The 22,602-nt window shown below is 46.3% G+C and overlaps 1 protein-coding gene across 1 annotated transcript in view; it reads right to left on the minus strand.

Annotated features, from left to right (window-relative positions):
* The window catches only part of DOCK5 (dedicator of cytokinesis 5), a gene marked incomplete in the record, with an annotated part of 3,482,443 nt that overhangs the window by 1,295,221 nt on the left and 2,164,620 nt on the right, over window positions 1-22,602 (minus strand). Inside the window, 1 exon segment of the mRNA XM_044083155.1 lies at window positions 13,628-13,764. Coding sequence (XP_043939090.1) covers window positions 13,628-13,764 — 137 coding nt within the window.

A 22,602-nucleotide genomic window follows, 5' to 3' on the forward strand; every position in this document is an offset into this window, starting at 1 on the left:
ATAATGGAGCCCTGATCAGAGGAGGGGGAATCTTCCTCCACTCTAGGCCTTTTGTCTGGAGGGGGCTGAGAACCTCTGATAAGAGTAATTAAATCCTCAGCCATTTTAAGCATCTGTTTCTTAGGCATGGGGCCTGGAGATGGGCCCTGTGCAGCTGGTCTCAGAGTGTATGGTTGCTTTAGACTTAGAGAAAGCCTTGATAGAATAAGAGGAGGAAGGTCTGAAGACACCTTGAGTGGAGGTGGACCTGTCCACATTCTGAGTTTCAACTCCGACAGTGGCTTCGGTATCTGTAGTCGGGGTGTGGGCCGAGGATCCTGCGACCTCGGGTACAGGAGACACCGTCAAAGGCAGGTCGTTGGTAGGCAGGGGCTGCGTAGGCGCCTCACTGAGAACCGGACCATGTGTAGCCGGCTTTGGCGTGGTGTCGGTAGAGGCCGCGGACCTCGAGTGTCGGTCCTTGTATTTTCGTTTTTTAGACAAAACCGGAGTCGGAACATAGTATAGTTAAATGCTTTTCCAAAATAATGCTGGGCGAACTCCGCCCGACACTTAACAGTGCGTTTGTTGAATGTAGCACAAAAGTGGCAGGCCGAGACCTCGTGGTCAGGGCCTAAACAAGGTATACAGAGGGAATGGAAATCCTTATGCGGTATTTGCTTCCCACAAGAAATACAATTATTAACTTTGTCTGACATAGGTCTGAGGCAAGAAAAGTTTCAACGGGTACTTAGCTTTTAAGAAGACTTCGGTTTCCAAATTTTCGTAATCTCAGGAGCTGGCCGACCGGCACTTGCGAACTGCTTCTGCTTCGGGCACCGCGCGGCAAGAAAGACTGAAGAAAATGGCGTCAGCTGGTTCTTTTATACCCCTGTCGCACTGACGTCAGGGAAGAAGCGACGACAACCGACGCCGGACCTAGACTTTGGAATTCGGCCGACCGAGGACCCGCCTGACGGCAGGATAACCCATATGTAAGGACTGCAGCTGTATGCACGATGAACATCCAGAGAACACTCAGCCAGTGAAACCAAAACTCCTCTCGATCCAAAAGTACAGGGGGAAGGAAGGTGGGACGCAAGAAAGAAGGCGAGATGAAGACAACTAATATGGAACGTTATGGTAGGTACATAAATTCTGTATGTTAAGTTGGCTATCTCGCCTTCGTTCTTGCTGGTTGGGACAGCGTCCCTAGCACCTACATCCCTGGGTGGCTCAACAGACTCTTCAAAACAGTGGAACCAAAGTCAGCTCTACTCCTGGAGACCATATCTAGCTTGTAATGAGAAATAAAGGTATGAGGATTGGCCCACGTAGCAGCTGCACAGATAGAATCCATGGGCAACATAGATTGAAAGGCTACAGAGGTGGCCCAAAGCCCTAGCAGAATGACCTTTTGGTTTGATAGGCAACTCTTTGTTTCTCAATTGATAAATGAAAGTAATAATGTGAGACAACCACCTGAATAAGGTCACTTTGGAAACTGGGAGACCTTGTTTGCCTAGAGCGTAAGAAAGGAATAGTTGGTCTGACTTCCTTATATCCTTAGTCCTATGCAAGTAAAACACAATTGTCTAAGAATGTCCAATTGGTGTAATTTGTATTCTGCCTTGTTGGTGTGGTTAGGGAAAAACACAGGAAGGTCTATAGATTGGTTCAAATTGTTTTCTGAGCAGACTTTCAGAAGGAACAAGGGATTAGTCCTCAGAGCAACCCTGTCCTTAAGAAAAAACAAGTATGGAGGACGAACACATAGTGCCTGAAGTTCAGAGACATGTCTGGCTGAAGTAATAGCTACCAGAAAAAGTGTTTTCCAAGATAGAAACTTAATGGAGCAGGATGCGGCAGGTTCAAAAGGGGGCATAATTAAGGAGGTTAGTAAAAAAATTAAGGTCCCAAGGAGGAGGGTGATCTCTAACTAGAGGTCTAAGGAGAGTAGTCCCTCTTAAAAAGGCTTTACAGAGCTTATGCAACATAATGTTTGAATTAGACAACCCAACTTGAAGGTTAGAAATGGCCGCCAACTGAACCCTGATTGTAGCAGAAGCAGACCCAGAATGAAAAAGTTGTGCTAGGAACACCAAATTTTCGTGGACTGGGGATGAAAAAGGATCTACATTCCTAGCCTCTGCCCAACAAGAAAAACGTTTCCATTTGCTAGCATATGTCTTTCTAGATGTGGACTTGTGAGAGGAGATGATCTCACGCACGGCCGGGGAAATGCTGGGAAGCCTGGCTAAGGTTGGAAGTGGAGCAACCAACCTGTAAGCTGGAGTGTTTGGAGGGATTGATGCAGCCCGCCTGACTGATGAATCAGTAGGTCTGGAATCGGATCCAGAGTCCAGGGTTGATCGAGAAGGAAATGGTGCAAGAACGGAAACGATATCTGTTGAGGCCAGAAGGGGGCAATGAGGATTATTTTGCAACCCAACGATATTGCTTTCTGTATGAGTTTCGCTAACAGGGAAAACGGAGGGAAGGCATAAAAAAGTCCCTGAGGCCAATTGTGGACTACAGCATCTCTGGGTGTGTGACCTGGAAGCGGAAGAAGGGAGAAGTAGTTGCTGTATTTGCAGTTGAAGAGGGTGGCAAAAAGTTCGAAGCAAGGCTGTCCCCATTTGCGGAAGACCAGATCCGCAACTACCTGATTCAGAGACCACTCGTGAGGCATGAGAATAGCTCTGCTGAGCCTGTCCACTATGATGTTGGACCTCCCAGGGATGTGCGTCGCAACCAGAAATCATTGGGAAGAAATCACCCACTGCCAGAGTCTGAGTGCTTCTCGACATAAGGGGTAGGACTTGGTTCCGCCCTGCTTGTTGATGTACCAGACCACTGACATGTTGGCTGTTTGAATTGCAATAGTCCCAGAAGGGAGAGAGTCTTGAAGAGCTTGCAATGCTAGGAGCACGGCTCTCATTTCCAGGACGTTTATATGCAGGTGGTACTCGTGAGGCTGCCAAGTGCCTTGGACTGTCCTGCCCTGATAATCCCTCCCCCACCCTATCAGGGAGATGTCAGTGGTCACAGTGGCAACCGGAGGGGGCTGAATAAAAGGTCTGCCCTGAGTCACTAGTAGGGAGACCAACCACCAGGAAAGGTGCCTTTTGCATGTTTCTGTAATCATGATCATGTGAGACCTGTGCAGCTGTTGGAAAGACCACTGTGTGAACAGAAGCCACTGAAGGATCCTCATGTGAAAGTGGACCAGTGGGATTAGAAGACTTGCCGCTGTCATGGAACCCAGAGTTTGAAGGACGAACCTGACCTGGATCCTTTTGCTCTGCATTAGAATTTGTACTTGCTGGCGAACTGTAGACACCCTTTCTGGCGGTAGCCTTGCGGACATGTTCTTTGTGTCTAAGTCTGCTCCTACATAGGTGATAGATTGACAGGGCAACAAGGCAGATTTTTTGAAGTTTATTGTAATGCCTAGCTGGGAGCAGATTGTGACAGTGTAGTCCCTGGCTTGCAGAAATTGATGCCTGGTAGTAGCAGTGAGGAGCCAGTCGTCTAGATATGGAAACACCTGGAATCCTCGACGTCTCAGCTGAGCTGTGACCAGTGTCATACATTTGGTGAACACCCTGGGGGCTGTGGTGAGACCAAAGGGCAGAGCTCTGAACTGGTAATGACGGACTCCCAGCTGGAAGCGAAGGAATCTCCTGGAGCGCCTGTCCATTTTGATGTTGTAGTACGCATCCTGAAGATCTATGGAGCACATCCAATTGTCCTGACAAAGAAAGGGTAGAATGGACTGTAGCGTGACCATCCGAAACTGTTCTTTGAACAGACTTGTTTAGTCTGCTGAGATCCAGAATCGGTCTCCAGTCCCCTGTCTTTTTTGGAACCAAGAAGAACCTTGAGTAAGTTCCGGATCCATGTTGGTCTGCCAGGACTTCCTGGATACCTTCTTTTCTAGCAGTCTTGAAACTTCTATGACTGCTTGGTCCCTCGGATTGGGTGGAACATCTGGAACGGATTTGCTTGACGGTAACGGGGGTTGAGAGAAGGGAATTTTGTACCCTCCGGATATAATTTACTGTACCCATTTGTCTTGCGTTAAATTTTGCCAGGCTTTTGGGTATAGTGAAAGTCTTGCCTCGACTGCCTCCAGATGCGGGCAACCCTTCAGCGATGCTGAAAGGGCTTCTCAGAGAAGGATTCTCTGTTGCTCTGGTTCTGCGGACACCCTCTGCCACAAGGGCGGCGTCTATTGTTATTTCCCCCTCTGTCCCTGGAGGAAAAATCACTGTGTATCATTTGTCATGTGTGGATTTTCAGAACCACCTTTTACCACTCTTCTGACCCTTGGGGTATGGTCTGGAAGGAGTGGAAAAATTGACTCTCATGGCAGAGAGAGTTTTGCCTTCTTGCTCACACCTAGTCAAAGTGTCTTTCACCTGTGGTCCAAAAAGAAAGGGACCATCAAAGGGGGTGTTGGTGAAAGACACTCTAAAGGGTTCCGCAAAGTTACACAGCCGCATCCAGGCATGCCTCCTAAGGGCCATGCCTGTACCTGCGGCTCTACTCGCACCATCGGCTGCATAAGAAATGAGCCTCATGGAGGAGTTGACTACAGAATTAAGGGTCGCCAGCTGGGAAGCTACTTCAGCTTGAGCCCCCTCAGCTGATGGATCTTGAAGGGTATCTCCGAGCTCTAAGGAGATCCCTCTGAAGCCGGGTAAAATGGCATAAGTAGTTCAGTGACCCCATAGAAAAGGTGGCTGAAGCAAACATTCTTTTCCTGTATCTGTCCATGGTCCTGGACTCCTTGTTAGGAGGATGGACAGAAGAAGAGGTTTCTGCTAACTCTTTTTTGGTGGCTGCTGCTACCACCATGGCATCAACAGGAACACCTTTGGTAAGGAACTGTTTATCATGGGGTGCTGTGATGATCTTGCCAGGTCTCCTCGGAGTTGGTTCCACTGTATCCGGGGCTGACCAAGCCTTTCGAGCCACCACGGAAATAAGTGGATCGAAAGGCGGAGAAACCCAGGAGGTGGAAGGTCGGGAACTGAACGCATCCAGGAATGCAGACTCATCCTCGGTAGGGGCTTGGGGATTTCCAGTTCACCCTCTGCTTAAGCATTTCGAGGATGTCCAAAAAAGAAACGTCTTCAGAGGGGGATCTTGGGGACCCTTTCCTAATCATCTAAGTCTGTATCCGAAAGTGAGAGACTCAGGGGAGTCAATGTGCTTCCTCTTGCACTTCTTCTTACGAGGCAGCTCCTCTGAATGTTCAGAGGACACCCAATGGGGTGCCCTGGAGCACCGGTTCCTCACGCTTGGGGTCTGGAGGAGGAGCAGAGGTTGTTACAGGCACTACAGGGGACGGAGCCGGTGGGGCTAATAGTGGAGCTGACTCAGTGGCCAGCACACTCCTCATGACATCGAAGGCATCTCTGCCACGATGCAGAGAAGGCTCCAGTTCAGAGAAAATCGGAATCCTTCTCCGCACCAAGGGAGATGGCTCCGAGGCCGATGTAGGAGCTGAGCTCACCTGCGCCAAAGCTCCGAGAGGGAGAATGGGGTCGGACAAGGGTCCGATGCCACTCACCCCCTCAGAGCCGGTGAGGGAGCCCCGCCGTCCAGATCCCTCGACGGACGGCACCATCGAGGGAATCGAAGCCGACAATGGAACCAAAGGAGGAAAAGTTATCGGAGCCGACTGTTCCACTACTCGAACTCCAATGAACTCCGGCTCCGAGCTCAATGGAGTCAGAGGAGGAACATCGATAGAAGTTGACAGAGCCGACACCTGTTGAGGAGGGCTGGACAACATCTTGGCAAGTGCCTGCGACTTTAGCAACCTACTGACCACTCTCTCCACATCGTGATCCGAGAGCCTAGAGGATCGAGAGGAGTGAGATGATCTGTGACTGCGCTCGCTTTGCAGCAGGGGAGACAGAGGAGCCGAATGTATCGATTTCAGAGAAGGGGACCTCAGCCTCTTGTGGCTCCGCGAAGGCTCCGAAGTTTCTGATGGAGCAGACGGGGAGATATAGTCTTATCAGTTCCAGCCGGAACCGAAGTAGCTGGTAGAGACTGAACCAAACACGGCTCTGAACTTGCAGCCGATGATTTGGTACATTTAGGGGATTTCACAGGCTGAGTCTTGGCCGGTGAATCCTGAGGCTTTAAAAGACCCCTAAGAATAAGCTTATTCTTACATTCCTGCAGAACTCTTGGACTAAATGCATGGCAGATAGAAAGTACAGTTGTGTACTTACCATAAATGTAGATGTTCGAGTGTATTCACCGTTGCAGTCATTACAATTGAGTTATCCTGCTGGCAGGCTACCCGCAGTCGGCCTGAATTCCAAAGTCCAGGTCCGGCGTCAGTTGCTGTCGCCTCCTCCCTGACATCAGTGCGCCAGGGGTATAAAAGATGCAGCCGATGCCATTTTCTTCAGTTTTTCTTGCCCCAGATGTCAGGTGCCCCCAAAAGGGTAGGCTAAAAATATGTTAATAAAGCATGCATGCACCAAGGTAAATTTTTCCTTCATCTACAAGCAAATACACCACATAGGTTGTATAGGCTAGAGAAGTACAGATAAGTTCCAGCAAAGATAAGGGGGATGGTGGGAAGGTAACCTGGACTGCAACAGTGAATACACTCGAACATCTACATTTATGTTAAGTACACAACTGTATTATGTTCATCGTGTTTCACTGTTGCAGTCATTACAACTGGGTTGAATCCCAAAGCTAAGGTTGGGAGGCTGGAGCTAAATACGATTTGGAGAACTGCAGTGGCAAAGCCTGCCCTGGATTTAGAGTAGAGTGGTAAGTGATAGTGCTTTGTAAAAGTGTGCACTGAACTTCAGGTTGCAGCCTCTAAAATGTCTTTGGTAGGTACTCCTCTGAGGAAGGCTGCTGAAGTGGCTGCTGCTCTGGTTGAATGTGGCCTAATGCCCTTAGGCACTGATTTGCCATGTTGTGAATAGCAAAAACGAATGCAGTGACCTATCCACTTTGAAACAGTCTGCTTTAAGATAGCCTTTCCTTCTGATCCTGCAGCATATGCCACTAGTAATTGCTCAGTCTTTCTGAAAGCTTTGGTTCTGTCCAAGTAGAAGCGCAGCTGTCTGTGTATGTCCAAAGAATGCAGAAGTCTCTCACCAGTATTCTGTGGGTTTGGGTAGAAGGTAGGCAAATGAACAGTTTGGTTAAGGGCCACACTGGACACTACCTTAGGCATAAAAGTCGGGTTTGTCCTCAGAGAAACCCTATCTGGATGGAAAATGATAAAAGGTTCCACAGCCATGAGTGCCTGTAGTTCAGAGACTCGTCTTGCAGAGATTATTGCTAGGAGCAGAGACGTTTTCCATGATAAAAATTTTATATCAGCTGTAGCGGCTGGCTCAAAAGGAGGCAGGGTGAGTTTTTCCAAGACATAACTGAGGTCCCATGCAGACACTGGTGATCTCCTTGGGGGCATTAAGTTTTTGGCTCCTCTGAGGTTCTGCCTTAAAGGATGAGAAAAAATAGGTGGCTCTGTATTGTAATGAGCTGAAATGGCAGAGGCATGAACTTTAATTGATGAAAAGGATAGGCCTTTGTCCAGCATCTCAGTTAGATATTGCAAAATCTGAGGAATATTTGGTACAGTCGTGTCAATCCCTTGTGCCTGGTTCCAAGCACAGAATCTCTTCCATTTTTCAGCATAAGATTTTCTGACACTAGGCCTCCTGGCCTCCAAAATAACATCCATCACCGCTTTAGAGAGAGGTGCGTTTTGAATGACTACATTATCCACCATGCTGCCAGAGTTGTCTGTGCAGGATCTGATTGTTGTGTTGGGACAGTAAGTAAGGAATTTGAGGTAATGTCCAGGCTGGGTATTGAGACAAGTTCCTTAAGATTGGGTACCAGTGCTGGCGGGGCCAGTCTGGGGCAATAAGTATAATTTTTGGCTTCTCTTGTCTGAATTTTAGGAGTACCTTGAGGAGGAGAGGCAGTGGAGGAAAGGCATATACTGTTAAGTTTTTCCAGCTGAAAGATGGAGCATCCACTTTCCATGCTTGCTTGTGATAAGTCCTTGTGCAGAATCTCTGTAGTTGGCAGTTGTGAGGACAGGCAAATAGATCTATGTCCGGGCATCCCCAATTCCTTTTTATCATGCTGAAGATTTGAGGATCCAATTTCCACTCGTGGGGATCCATGAGGTTTCTGCTTAGCTCGTCTGCCAGAGTATTTATCTTTCCTGGCAGGAATTGTGCCTGCAGATGTACTTGCTAAGTCAATGCTGTGTCCCACAAAGTCATGGCTAGTCTGCATAGGGGGTAGGAATGAGCACCTCCCTGCTTGTTTATGTACATGACTGTAGTACTGTCCGTCTTTATCAGTAGTTGTCCCGGATGAAGTAGATCCTTGAAGGCTGTCAGGGCATTCTGAACAGCTAGCATCTCTTTTTGGTTGATATGTAGATGCATTTGGCTTGCGGATCATGTGCCCTGAATACATTTTCCTGCCATGTGGGCCCCCCAGGCATAATCTGATGCATCTGTTGTTAATATCTGCCTGGCTGTGGGTAAAACGAATGGCTGCCCCTTGTCGTGGTGATAGGCCTTTGCCCACCATCAAAACTCCTGTTGCAGGCAGGGAATGAGGGTAATTATTGTTTCCAGGCTGTGGCAATGTTGAGTCCAAACACTTTTTAGATACCATTGAAGTTTCCTCATATGCAGTCTTGCATATGGAATTAGCAGAATGCAGGATGCCATGAAGCCCAAAGCCTGCAGAATTTTTCTTGCAGATAACTGGGTCTTTGTTGCCAACATTTTGAAATAAGTAGTCAGTTGCCTTTGTTTGTCTGGCATGGATAAACCATCTGGGCAGTTATATTTAAGCTTGCACCCAGGAATATTATCTCTTGAGAAGGTACTAGTTTTGATTTCTTTTCGTTTACTGTGTACCCTAGGCATGTTAGTAATCTTTTTACAAACGCCAGATGCTGTAGTAGAATGTCCTTGTTCTCCTCTTGAATAAGGCAGTCATCCAAGTAAGGATATATCTGTATTCCTCTTTGTCTGCAAAATGCAATTACTGGAGCCAGGCATTTTGTGAAGACCCTGGGCGCAGTAGATAAGCCAAAGGGCAGTGCAGAGAATTGGTAGTGCATTGAGCCAGCTATGAATCTGAGGTATCTTCTGCATGACTGTCTGACTGGGACATGCAGATATGCCTCTTTTAGGTCTAAAGTCAAAAGCCAAGCCTTCTTGCCCAGCATGGGCAGAAGCTGCTGCAGAGTCAACATTTTGAATCTTGGAATATCCAGATATGTGTTCAGAATAAATAGGTCCAGTATTGGTCTCCAGGCTTTGTCCTTTCTGGGCACCAAGAACAGTCTTGAGTAAAATCCTTGTCCCTGCTCTTGCTGTGCTACTTGCTGAATGGCCCTCATGTCCAAGAGGGATGCCACTTGCTTTTGTGCCTCTGCCCATTGATTTTTTTGGCAGGTCTGGCAAACCGTTTGCCCTTGGCAGGGTGTGAAAGTGAAACCTGTAACCTTGTGACACTATATCCAAGACCCATTTGCCCTGGGTTATTACGTGCCAATTTTGAGAAAAAAGTGCTAGTTTTCCCCCCTAAAGGTGCTGCCAAAAGATAAGTGCTTGGCGCAGGCAGGGGGAAGTGATTGGGACTGTTTCCTGTATGGCTGTGATTTGTCTTCTCCGCTTTTGGAGGTAGAAGTACCCCATTGTTTAGACCAGCATGAGCCTTGGGGCTGGGATCTGCCTCTAGAGCATCTGCCTCTTTGTGGCCTGTCTGACACTAGAAAGGACCAATTCTTTATAGGCCAGTGCCTGCTAAATCATGGAGGCTGAACCTGTAAGAAATCCTTGACTGTTTGCATAGATTTAGCTTTGTCCTCCATTTTCTTCAAAACCTCTTCTGCTTTAGCACCAAACAAGGTATCATGCTGTAATGGAGCATCTAATAATTTTGCTTTAACATGATCAGGCAGATTCTGTTCCTTTAACCAAGCATGTCTCCTAATGACAGAACCTGTAAAACAGCAGCCCTGCAGGAGGCCTCCAGAGAATCAAAACCACATTGCAAAGTATGCTTTCCCACTTGTTAAGCTGCATGAAATAAATCCTGAATTTCTTTGTTTTCTGCACATTCAGAATTTATCAACATTTTCTGTTTAAGCAGTGACATAATATATTGCTGATATTTAAGCATATGAACCTGACAATTTAAAGCCCTTATGGCCAAGGTAGCAGAAGTGTAAACCCTTTTTCCCCATCTGTCCAGTGCCCTAGAATCCTTGACATAGGGGGTACGGTTTTTTGCAGTGGAAGCCTTGACCCCTTTGGTACCCTGTGAGATAGTTTCTGGGTCAGCAGCAGGGTTATTAAAAAGAAATGTATGTGAATCAGGAACCCTGTAGTACCTGTCTGGCTTAACAGGAGCTGGAGGTAAAGAGTCAGGAGTCAGACTGGACTCTGAAAATACATCTACAATGTCTAACACAGGTAGAATAGCAAGGGGCCTGTGCTGAGGTAGTAAAAGGAAGTCTCTGAGCCTTTTCAGAGATTCTGAATAATCTTGGCTCTCCCATTGGAAATGCTCCCTCATGGTATGCAGAGTTTCCCCAAAAGAATAATCCTCAGGAGGAGAAGATGAAAGGATAGATTCTTCAGCATCAGAATCCTCACAGGGAGGAAGAGAGTATTCCTTATCAGAAGAGGAATCAGAAAAAATGGAAACCTGATCTGAAGATTCATATTCTGTCTCTTGCCTAAGCCTCTTATCAGGAGGGGATGGGAACCCCTGATCAAAGTAATTAGGTCTTCGGCCATTTTGAGCATCTGTTTTTTAGGCATGGAGGCCTGTCCATGGGGTTGTTGCACTTGTTTCTTTGTCTTTAGAGGTGCTTTAGTCTTTGAAGCTGAAATTGTTTTAACATATAACTGTGTAGGCCTGAAAACACCCTCAGAAGCCGATGCCTGCTCAGCGGCTCTGTACCCATCTGAGGGAATAGTTTCCGAGGTTCCAATAACTTGAGTTTCCAGCGGCCTAGTTGGCTCCACGTGGGAGTCGGAAGCTGCCTGCGGCTCTAAAGTAGCGGGCGTCAGGGGCTGTGAAAGCGCCTCACTGAGAACCGGCGACTGGCTTAGAATAAGCCTCATCGTCAGTTTTGGACCTCGGATGCCTGTCCTTTTCTTTGCGTTTCTTTTGAATTGCAGTAGTCGGATGGCTATCTGACGACATAGCGTAATTAAATCTTCTGCCAAAATAGTGAAATGCAAAATCGTACCGACGCTTAATAGTGCGTTGGTTAAATCTAGCACAAAACCGACAATTAGCAATGTCGTGATTAGGGCCTAGGCAAGGAATACAGTAAGAATGGAAGTCCTTATGAGGTATTTGCTTCCCACAAGAAATACAATTAACTTTTTCTGACATCAGTCTGGAACAAGAAAAAAGTTTCCCCAACGGGGTACTTAGCTTTTAATGAAGACTTCTGAGATTTTCGTGTTCGAATTTCAGATCCGGAGTCGGCCGACCGGCACTTGCTAACTGCTTTTACTTTGGGCACCGCTGCAGCTTTTATACCCCTGGCGCACTGACGTCAGGGAGAAGGTGACAGCAACCGACGCCGGACCTAGACTTTGGAATTCAGGCCGACTGCGGGTAGCCTGCCAGCAGGATAAACCAATTGTAATGACTGCAACAGTGAAACACGATGAACATCAAGAGTCCTGCAGGCGCACAGCACCTAAACAACAGACGCAAGAAGTAAGCCCATCTGTCAGCAACATTTTCTGAGAGCATGAGTCACAATTCTTGAACCCAGACACCTTGGATTCTTCGGACATCCTGTAGCAAATAATACAACAATAACTACCAATCAAAACACAGTCTAAAAAGAAAAAACACAGTACACTACAAACTAAAGCATTTTTTTTTAATAGGAAAGCCTCCAACTCAAATGGCTAGCCTATAAAGAAGATAGAAGGAAAGCCTCTAACTTAAACGGCTAACCTGACAGGAATAAGGAAGGGGGGAGGGGGAGAACTCTCTAAATTAAACGAGTTCTAAAGGGACGGGAAGGAAGCTACAAATACACACAGCTAACACAACAAATATAAGACTAAAAACTAACAAAACCCCCTAGGTAAAGACTATTCCTAGTAAAAAAGTTCTATAAAGAAACTTTATACGAGCCTGAGCCAGAAAAACGACACCTCGCAGCTGAATCGGCAAACGAGATCTGGGTAGCTAGCGCTAGGCATCATGCGATAAGGGGTAGCCTCGAGCCAGTAAACAGCTCTCGAGCTATAGAAGATGGCCGAGTCGGAGCCGATCCCAACCAGCAAGAACAAAGGCGAGATAGACAACTTAGCATTATATGTTACCTACGTGAAATGCTCCACTGACATTTTCGTAATTTTATACATCTTAACTTAGTAACAGATGAAACGTCTGTTACTGGCTGCTCTTAAAATTAATTACATTTACTTAGAATTTAATGCCAGCATGTTTCCCATACCAGAACCAAATATGATACAAAGAACAATAATGATAACCATCGGGCTGGATTCATGAGCTCCTTAAAATTAGGTGCCTGGGGTGGAGCTGGACTAAACATAAAAGCACAATGAAGCTGTAACCCATACAGCAGAAGGCTGTGGTGATAATAGAACCCAGGGTGCTTTCCCACCATGTGGGGACCCTGAAAGGGATATGGACCTCCATTAATACAAAGTGCTCCGTGCAATTTACAAAGATGGCAAAAAGAATAATGTGCCAGTATGGTGTACTGGCACTATTCAGCTGTTATCTGCATTACAGTAACATAGTAGTGCCACATCCAAAGGCATGGATGGACGTGGCTCGGACTAGGCCCAGGTAACCAGAGTTTGAATAGCAGCCCAGGGCTGGCTGGAACTAATGTGAGAAAAGAGTGGCAAATCTATGTCTGCTTTCCATTCTTCAAGGAAGGCAGTGAGCTACCTTTTCAGGACTTCCTCTTGCAGAGCACCCCCAACAGATATCACAGATCACATTAAGCTCTGGCTTCAAGGTGGGAGGATAAACTTGATATGTTAATTGTGGAAATGGGTGACAAAGCCTTAATAGGCATGCCCTTTGTATGCCTATCCCAGGACTGGTACAGAACAAGAACAATCGGGTTTATGGACAAGCAAAGTGTATAAAAAAAAAAAAAAAAAAAAATGAAACTATCCTGATGGCTGCCCCGGGCTGCAGCACCATGACATTGACAGTGATAATACAGTATGTCACTAATCTCCATGCTGCCAACAATGATTTAGTAGGATAACTTAGAGGAATGTGTCAGTTATTCAGTTATACTGGCAAAATAAAAACAGGTTGCACAAGTAGCTGTATTTGGGAATGCATAATCATGCTGTGCCACACAGACAATCAAGTATTCTGTCTTCAATAGTTAATAGATATCATTTTTAGTAATGACGATTTTACATAATTTGGATCCACACTGTATAGATTTTAACTAAGTAACCACTTTAAGTATCTCTCCACAGTGCGTTTTGGAAACTCAAACTAGCATAAATCACCCATCTCTCTACAGTCTTGAGAGAAACAGTACTCAATATGGATAGAAAGGAAAATGACTCAGAGTACTTACCACATCCTTCCTATCTAGTACATCCAGAATGCTACTGAGAAGCTGGGAGCAAGCCTCATGATCAGGTTTGTTGGCATGGTCATCTAACTGACCACTTAGTTGGTCAGTCATTGATGGAAGCAGGATATCACGGCACTCTGAGGAGAAAAAAAAAAAAAAAAGATCAGCTGGAAAAAAAAAAGTGATGTACTTACCATAATTTGGAATCTGTGTTATCCTATTTCTTCATTCATCACCACAGGGTCTCGGATCCGACATTGGATCTGAGCCGTCAAAATATACAACAGATATTTCCAAGGCTCTGGCTCCTTCCTCTCCCATAATGCCCTGCTGCTCTCTAATCCTCAGATCGAGTTTGCCAACATACTCCTGTCCTGAGCTATTCCTAACAAGATACAGAGAAACCCACTCTAAATTCCTCCACTAGTCCACCAGAAGGGGGATGGCGCGTGGGAAATGGGATGAATGAAGACACAGGAGAACACAAATGCCAAGTTATAGTAAGTAAATAACTCTATCTGATGTTATCCACATCTTCATTCATCACCACAGGGCCAGAGTCCCCAGCTACCAAACATCCTAGGAGGCCTCAAGGAAGGACATGCCGAAGCATTGTGGAGCTAAAGGAAACCCTACTCCTACAAACTAAATCCAATTTGTAATGGGTTATGAAGGTGTGAGGATTAGACCAAGTGGCAGCAGGAAAGATATCATCAACAGAAAGCCCTGCTACATAGGCTTAAGAAGTGGCCACAAATCTAGCAGAATGGGCTCTAACACAACCCAGAATTACCAGTAGATCACAGAGATACAGCTAGAAATACAATTGGAAATAGAGACCTTTGAGACTGGAAGGCCATTCCTGTTATCAGAGAAGACTATGAAAAGTTGTTCTGAATTATGAAATTCCCTAGTCCTACGCAAGTAGAACTGACGCTGTCTGTGAACATCCAAAGTATGTAGACTATACTCCCCTCTGTTGGAGTAGTTGGGGAAAAACACTGGAAGCAGAGTGCATTAAGGGTCGACTCAGAAGAAATCATGGGTAAAAAGGAAGGATTTTGTTCTCAGAGACACACTGTCCTTGTGAAAAGTCATATAAGGAGGAGTAATGGAAAGAGATTGCAATTCAGAAACCCTCCTAGCTGAAGTGATGATGACCACAAAAGCTGTTTTCCCAAGACAGAAACGAGCTCACAGAAACTGGCAGGTTCAAAATGGCTCCTAGTCAGAGACTGCAGAACCAATGTCAGGTCACAAAGGAGGCAATCCTTAATTGGAGGACCTGTTCCCTTATCAACTGAATTCTGCGCAAAGGCAGCATTGCTATCTCTGACACAGAGTTCAACTGAACTCCTTTCATAAATGGCTTACAAAGCCTAGATGAAAAGGTAGATTCGAAGCTCATGTGAAAATTAGAAAGTGCCACCAACTGAAGCATAACAGTGGAAAAACTTGCTCCCTCTTGGAAAAGGGAGGACAACAACAAAATTATATCAGGGACCAAGGCAGAAAACGGATCCAGACTCCTGTTCCTGGCCCAGATGGAAAACCTTTTCCCATTTACTGCTATATACATTCCTGGTAGAAGGTTTCTGTGAGGCCAAGATGTTTTTAATGGGGACACCAGCCTAGACTGTTTAATTATCACTGGAACTGAAGAAACCAAGTGTTTAGGCAAAGGGTCCGAAGGTTTGGAGGAGGGAGCACCAACGGGTAGGAAATCAGACCCTAACGGGCATCCAGTATCAAACAGCAGATACTTCAGATGAGACCTGATGAAGGGGAACCACAGTTGATGAGGCCAGAAAGGGGCAATGAGGTTCAGAGGTTTCCTCAGGTGTTGAGATTTCTGCAGGACCTTAGGTATTAAGGGGACAGGAGGTTAAGTGTAGAGGAGACCCGGAGGCCAATCGTGGACTACAGTGTCCATTGGGAACTATTCCTGAGGGAGGGGGGATCAGGGCGAAATACCTGCTGCACTTGTGGCTGACTGGAGAGGCAAAAAGGTCGTAGGACGGCTGACCCAACCAGTCGAAAATCTGGTTCACCACTGAAGAATTGAAGGACCACTCGTGAGGACTCAAAACAAATCTGCTGAGTATCTTGGCCAACACGTTGGAATCCCCGAGTAAGTCTGCTGCAATAATAAGCAGCCAGAGAACATAGCCCATTTCCACACTCTCATGACCTTTCCACACTCTCATGGCCTCTCTGCACAAAGGGTAAGAGTGTATTCACCCTTGTTTGTTGACATACCAGACAAAAGAATTGCCTGTCTGAAATGCAATCGTCCCTTGAAGGAAGCAGTCCTGGAAGGCATGCAATGATAGGAGAACTGCCCTCATCTTTAGGATATTTATATGCAACTTGCTCTCTATTGGGGACCACGTGCCATGGACGATCTTCCTCCGAAAATGCCCCACCCCCAACCCAGGAGAGAGGCGTCCCTCCGTGGTCACAGTGGCCGCAGGTGGGGAAAAAAAAGGGGCCTGCCTAAGGCGAGATCCAACGACTGAAGCCATCACTGGAGGTGACGTCTGCACACAGGTGTCAGTTTTATGGTCATAGAGGATGAAGAGGAACAGATCACTAGACCGCTAAGGTCCAGTGGAACACCCGCATGCGATACCTGGCCAGAGAAACAAGGATAATGGCAGAGGCCATGGAACCAAGCGCCCGAAGACCTAAATGAACTAGGAGGAGAACATGTCCAAAATCTGAGTAACCTGTTCCCTTATTCGCTGAATTCTGCGCAAAGGCAGCATTACAATCTCCAACACGTAGTCCAAATTAACTCCTACAAACTCCAACTGCTGTGTGGGGATGAGGTTGGATTTTACCAGGTTGACAGTTATATCCAGCTGATGAAAGAGGGTAATAAGGTACTGAATTGTCCGAGTCAGTCAATGTCTCGAAGGTGCTGTGAGGAGCCAATCGTGCAGGTGATCCACCACCACTGCCATGCATTTAGTAAACACCTGAGGGGCTGTGGTGAGACCGAAGGGTAGGGCTCTGAACTGATTATGACTGGCCCCTAGCTGGAAGCAAAGATGTCTGCTGGAATGCCCGTCTATCCTTTCATAGCAGGCATCTTGGAGATCTACTGAGTATGTCCAATCGTCACTGCGTAATAGAGGCAGCATGGACTGAGCAGTGACCATCTGCAACTCTAACTTCTTGACAGAAAGAATGAGCTTACTGAGATCCAAAATAGGATGCAGGTCCCCTCATCTTTTCTGGCACTAAAAAGAAGCGAGCCTAAGTACTGGATCCTCTTTGTCCTGCTGGTACCACTTGAATGGCCCTTTTCAGAAGAAGCTGTTAAACCTCTTTGAGGGCCAGCTCCCTCTGACTGGGTGAAACGTCAGGGAGATAACTTCTCACTGAAGGGGGTTCTTAAAAAGGGAATGAAGTAGCCCCTGGAAACAATGTTTAACACCCACTGATCGGAAGTGATTTCTGTCCAGGCTAATAAGTGTAGGGAAATGGGACCCCCCCCCCCACAACAGCCTTCAGGGCAGAGCAGCCGGGGAACACTTCTGGAGTGCTGCAAGGGCTGCTCAGAGAAGGGTTCTCTGGAGCCCTGATTTTGTGAAACCCACCCCGCCACAAAGGCATCATCATCCATTGAAACCTCTACCCCTGCCTCTAGAGGAGGATTCATCCAGAGGGTCTTGAAAAGGAGACTGCGCCTTACAGAACCACATCTTTCTGGTTCCCTATTGAGTCTTCAAGAAGGACCTATCGGAGGCTGAAAGCTTGATTCTTACCACAGAGTCTCTTCCCTTCCTGCTCACTGCAGGTCAAAGTGCCCTTCACAGAGGGTCCAAAGAGAGTGGAACCATCGAAGGGAGCATTAGTAAACGATACCTTAAAGGGTTCTGCAACTCTGCACAAGCAAAGTCGAGCATGATACTGTACGGCAATGCCCATGCCAGCCACTCGAGAGACAGCCTTCGCAGCATTAAAGATTAGCCTTTTCGAGGAATTCTCCACCGTGGTCAGAGTGGCAAGCTTGGGAGACACCTGCTTGATGTTCTCCACTGGCAATAACTCTGCAAGGGAGGTGGAGAGCTCTTGAACCAAATCCCTTTGGAGGTGGATAAAATGTGCCAAATAGTTAGTCACCCTCAGTTCAAAGGTAGCTGAGGCATACACCACTTCCCAAAATGCTCTATCGCCTGAGGCTCCCTGTTTGGGGGATGGAATGTGGAGCTCTGCTCTGCTAGCTCCTTCTTTATGGCAGCTGCAACCATGATGGCATCGACTGGTACACCCTTACTCCAGAATAAATGGCTCACAGGGGGACTAAGGAATTAATCGGCTCTCTTAGAAATAGGCTCCGCTCTGTCTGGTTCCTTCCAGGCCCTGCTGGCAATCAGGTCTACTAACTTGTCAGCAGGGGGGAACACCCAGGAGGTACATGGTCCCATTCCAAAGGCCTTCAAAAATATGGACTCCTACTCCGAAGGGGGTCAGGGAGACCATCTGCTCTTTTGTTTTAGGAGCTCAATGATGTCTCCAGAGGAGACATCGGGCAGAGGTCTGGGGGGCCCATCTCCTTCCTCGAGGTCCATACCCTCAGTGAGGCACTCCGCAGGCAAGTCCAAGTGCCTCATGTTGCACTTTCTCTTACGATAAACCTCCTTCGTTTGGGGCTCCGAGAAGAATTCTGAAGAGACAGGCACTCCCAGAGGGGAGGAAACTCCCTGAAAGTTCGACTGGGAGGGTTGACCTGGGAAACAGTGAGAGGCCTTACCACCCAAGGTACAGTGTGGCCGGGAGGAACCCAGAGGTGCGACAGAGGAAACTTCAGACTTGGAGAAGGTCCTATCTACCACATGGAAGGCCGAATGGCTGGAAGTGGGCCCATGCCCCACATCCGAGGGCGAAGTCCCCTGGAGGGGAGGAACGTGCCTGAACACCACCCCCCCTGAGCCCCAGATGATATTAGACCAGAGCTATCAAAAGTCTGTGTCTAGAGGAAGAGATCAGTCTGAAAAGATGGTACCAAGCCTCCCACTTCACAGAGCCGGCATCGACCACTCTGGCACAGGGCTCACCCTGCTCAGTGGGCGGAGGAACAGAATAAGCAAGGGTCCCTGGCAGGGATGAGAAAGGAGAAATACTCGGCCTTGTCGGAATCTGGCCGGAAACAAACTTCCTGGTCCCTAAACCTAAACCCAAAGGGGCTGGATGAGGAACACGAGAAGCTGGAGGGGAAGTGGCTCCCCTGGCCAGATGGACAGGAGAAGCCAGAAGACCCAAATCTATCCAGGCCTTGAGAAAACTCATCATCATCATCCTGTCTATGTCTGAGGGCATAAGACTCCTAGACAATCTAGAGGAGGAAGAGGAGTGAATGGACTTGGAAGGAGACCTTCCTGACGACCTGCCAGGCTCCAGGGAACAGATACACTGCTTCTGAGCCGACGGTGGTCTTTGCCTGGAAGTGGAAGGGACTGCAGGTTCCCCTAAGTCAATGATCGGATCTGAAGTCCTAGATGGTTCAGTAGCCAGATCTGACAAACCTGACAGACCTGGGCCTGGCCCCTCTTTTGTTGGATCTGAGGACTTCTGATCTGGAGAGGACCTGGATCCGACCAAAAGCTCTGCAGCTCTCAGCTCCAAAGACCTCTGATCCGAGGCAGGCTGGGCTGGGATTGGATGAAGGGACTTTGAATCAGACTGCTGTAGTTTCTTGGCGGGAACTAAGAAGGAAGAGGTCTTCCTCTTTTGGGTCTGAAGAGGAAGACTTAGGGAGGAAACAAAGGGACCCCCCCTTTCACGAGACCCTTAAGAAGCAAATTATTATGGCACTCGGCTAAAGCCCTGGGGTTAAATGCAGCACAAAGGTCACACTCAATCTCCAGGTGAAGCACCCAAGCAAAAAACACATTCCTCGTGCGTATCAGAATAAGGCATTTTCCAACCGCACAAGGAGAACTTTTTAAATACAGAAGGCCTATCAGACATAACACAAACACACACAAAGACCCAAACTAAACTTCAACAACATATGAAAGCCCTAATGGCTAACGAAAGAAAAAGAGCACGAAAGCCCACTCACACAACTAAACTAAATAACAAAATTACTAAGGGGAGGGATAATCTATACTATAAAACTAGACTACCAACTAGAAAGAAATTTAAGAAAAAGAAAAGTTTTACATAGCTAGCCTGAGTCAGTAGGAACGCGTCTGCACCACGAGCACAGCAAACAAGATCTGGGGATTGGGGAATTGCAGGGCATTATGGGAGAAGGTGGAGCCACAGCCTTGGATCCATCTGTTGTATACTTTGCCGGCTTGGATCCAATAATGGATCCAAGCCCCTGTGGTGATGAATGAAGACATTTCAAAATAACTTTACTTCACTAAACCTACAAGATATGTCATCTCATGTCCAAAACAAAATCAGACTGGTTGATGCTAATGATGAAGTTAAGTAGAATATACATGGCTAAGAATTTCTCCAACAATTCAGTAATGCATACACCCACATTATAAAGCAACACAGTGAATCCTCAGTTGGTATCTTGTTTAGAATACACAAAAATTTCACTGGGAATATAAATGACTTTGTATTCCTCTTGAATGCCATATTGCTTGCCTACTTATATAGTTTAGTCAACAGGTGGAGTCACCTTCAAACATTGTGCTAATTCTAAGGGGGAAAACATGCCCAAGAATTGCCCCTAGTTAAAGGTTATATCAGAAAAACGCACGTGTGCATGCACACACGCACACACCCACACACATGCACACACAAATCTCCCTTCTCAGGCAGTGCTAGAATACTACTAGCTGTCACTAATTAGCTAAGTTTCTGAGCTTCATTGCTAGATATGTTAACAAGCTTATTGCAGTGCATGTAAGATGAACACAGAGCAGCAGAACAGAAAATAACAAAGAGAGAGAAGGATGACAAGCACGGACAGCAGATCATCAAGAAGATGAAGAAAGTTATATAAATACATAACCTTAAAAGTCCCCTCTAAGAGTTAAAGATGTGTGCAAGAGTACAAAGTACATAATGAAAGGCAAGTTTCAAGATAAAATTACCTGGAAGTTCCAAAACCTAGAGACATTCCAGGCAACCAGGGAATTCACACTACAACTGCTTTTATGCTTGCCCTGTTAAGTTTTTTTTTTTTTTTTTTTTTTTTTTTGGGGGGGGGGGGTGACGACTGCACAAATCAGTTTAGTGTGTCTAAATATATTTGCTAGACTTTATCTTGCCTTTAAACACTTGTGACTGCACACAGCTAGGCTATACAGAATAGAAAAACTCATGAAGTTAAAGTCAGGAAGAAGGCGAAATTAACTAAACAGAAGTGCATAATTATCCCAGGTAGAAAGTGCAGTTTTATATGTAAACTTACCGTAACAGTTAATATTCTAATGATCACTGCTGCAGTAGCCTTAGCTATATGGGTTATATCCTGCCATGGATATGACAGCCAGACAGCCTTCTGTACCAGGAATAAAGTTATTTACCTGGTGGGTTCATCTACTTTGCGTTTTTTTTTTTGTTTATCTGATGAGGTCTGGCATTGTTTTTAAGACGAAAAGTGCTCAATAAAATTTTAGTTTGTTGTGTACTCAATGAAGATGCTGCTTCTGCTTATTCTGTAGTATATTCAATTATGGGCCTTATTGGTAATAAATATAGAGGGGTTATAACCTCCTTTGTTCTATAGGCAATGCCTTTGCTAATCAAGTGTGCTACACAGAAAGCTTTCTTTACTGCAGTAGACACATGGTGGTCAAAGTTAAGGTCGCAGTCTACTTGTGGACATTCCTGTCCAACAAAAGGAAAAGTGATCAGTCTTCCAAACCTTCTTGCATGGAGTCCTGGAGCAGAATATTGCCAGCTGATTGTTCATACAGGAGGAAAGCCAGTCTTACTTAAGGAACTCCCCAAAGATGGATCATTTCATTCTTGGAAGATCTAGCTTCCATTTGTGAGGGTCTGCCCTTGTCCTACTCAGCTTCTCTGCCACACAGATGGAATGCAAGATGCCTGCAGAGTGAAACTGTGCAGTGAAGCTAACATGGCTAGTCTGTAAGGGGGGGGGGGGTAACGACCCGGCTCCCCCTTGCTTTTTGACATACCACATGACTGTGGTACTGCCTGTAACAAATTGAAAAGGTCCTGGGGACCAAAAATGATGCAGGGAGTTGACTGCCTTGTTTAAGTGTTCCCCAAGCAAAGTCTGAAGAGTCAATGTTGACTGATTGCTTCGGAACATGGAAGATGAAGGGGTCTCCACAAAGTGATTTCTCTACTGACAAACCTCAGCATTGGGATTTGAAAAGACAAAGGATGTTGGTGCTGTAATGAAAGAGTTCAGATTCCATTTTCTTTCTCATGCGGAGTCTTGCCAAGGGTATTAAAAGAATCACAGATGCCATGACACCCAAAAATCCCTTAAATAGTCATTCTCACTTGATGTACTGTCCTTTGTTCCAAGAGGTTCCTCAATTCTTTTTGGACTGCCCCCCCTCGCCATTTTCCCTTAACCATCTGTTTATTTTGTTGATGCGGTTTATTTTATTTTTTTGACAAAACTGGATGAGGGGTTACATAATCCCTTAGAAAATGTGGAAAAAGAGGGCTGAAAAATCTTAGGGATTCCTTGTATCAACTTACCCTTTCATTACACTTTTTGATAACCTCTGCAGCAGAGGAACCAAAAACTAAATCTCTCCCCAAATGAGAATTTAAAAAAAGAAGTTATGTTCTTACCATAACGTTCCATCTGTGTTGTTGATCTTCATTCATTCATGACGGATGGGTCTCGGTTCCGTCCTCGGAACAGACTCAGATGCAACAAGCTCGTGCCAGCCAAAAACTTTCTAGCTAAGATTACCAGTAGTGGCCCTCTCCTCACCTCCTCAGATTGAGTTTGCCTGTAAGGAAAGAAAGCAAATGCTTTGTCTGATCAAAAACCCTATTCTGAGACCAGG

Source organism: Protopterus annectens, chromosome 9.part0, assembly GCF_019279795.1.
Source record: "Protopterus annectens isolate FY-2018-M chromosome 9.part0, PAN1.0, whole genome shotgun sequence".
Lineage (NCBI taxonomy): Eukaryota > Metazoa > Chordata > Ceratodontiformes > Protopteridae > Protopterus > Protopterus annectens.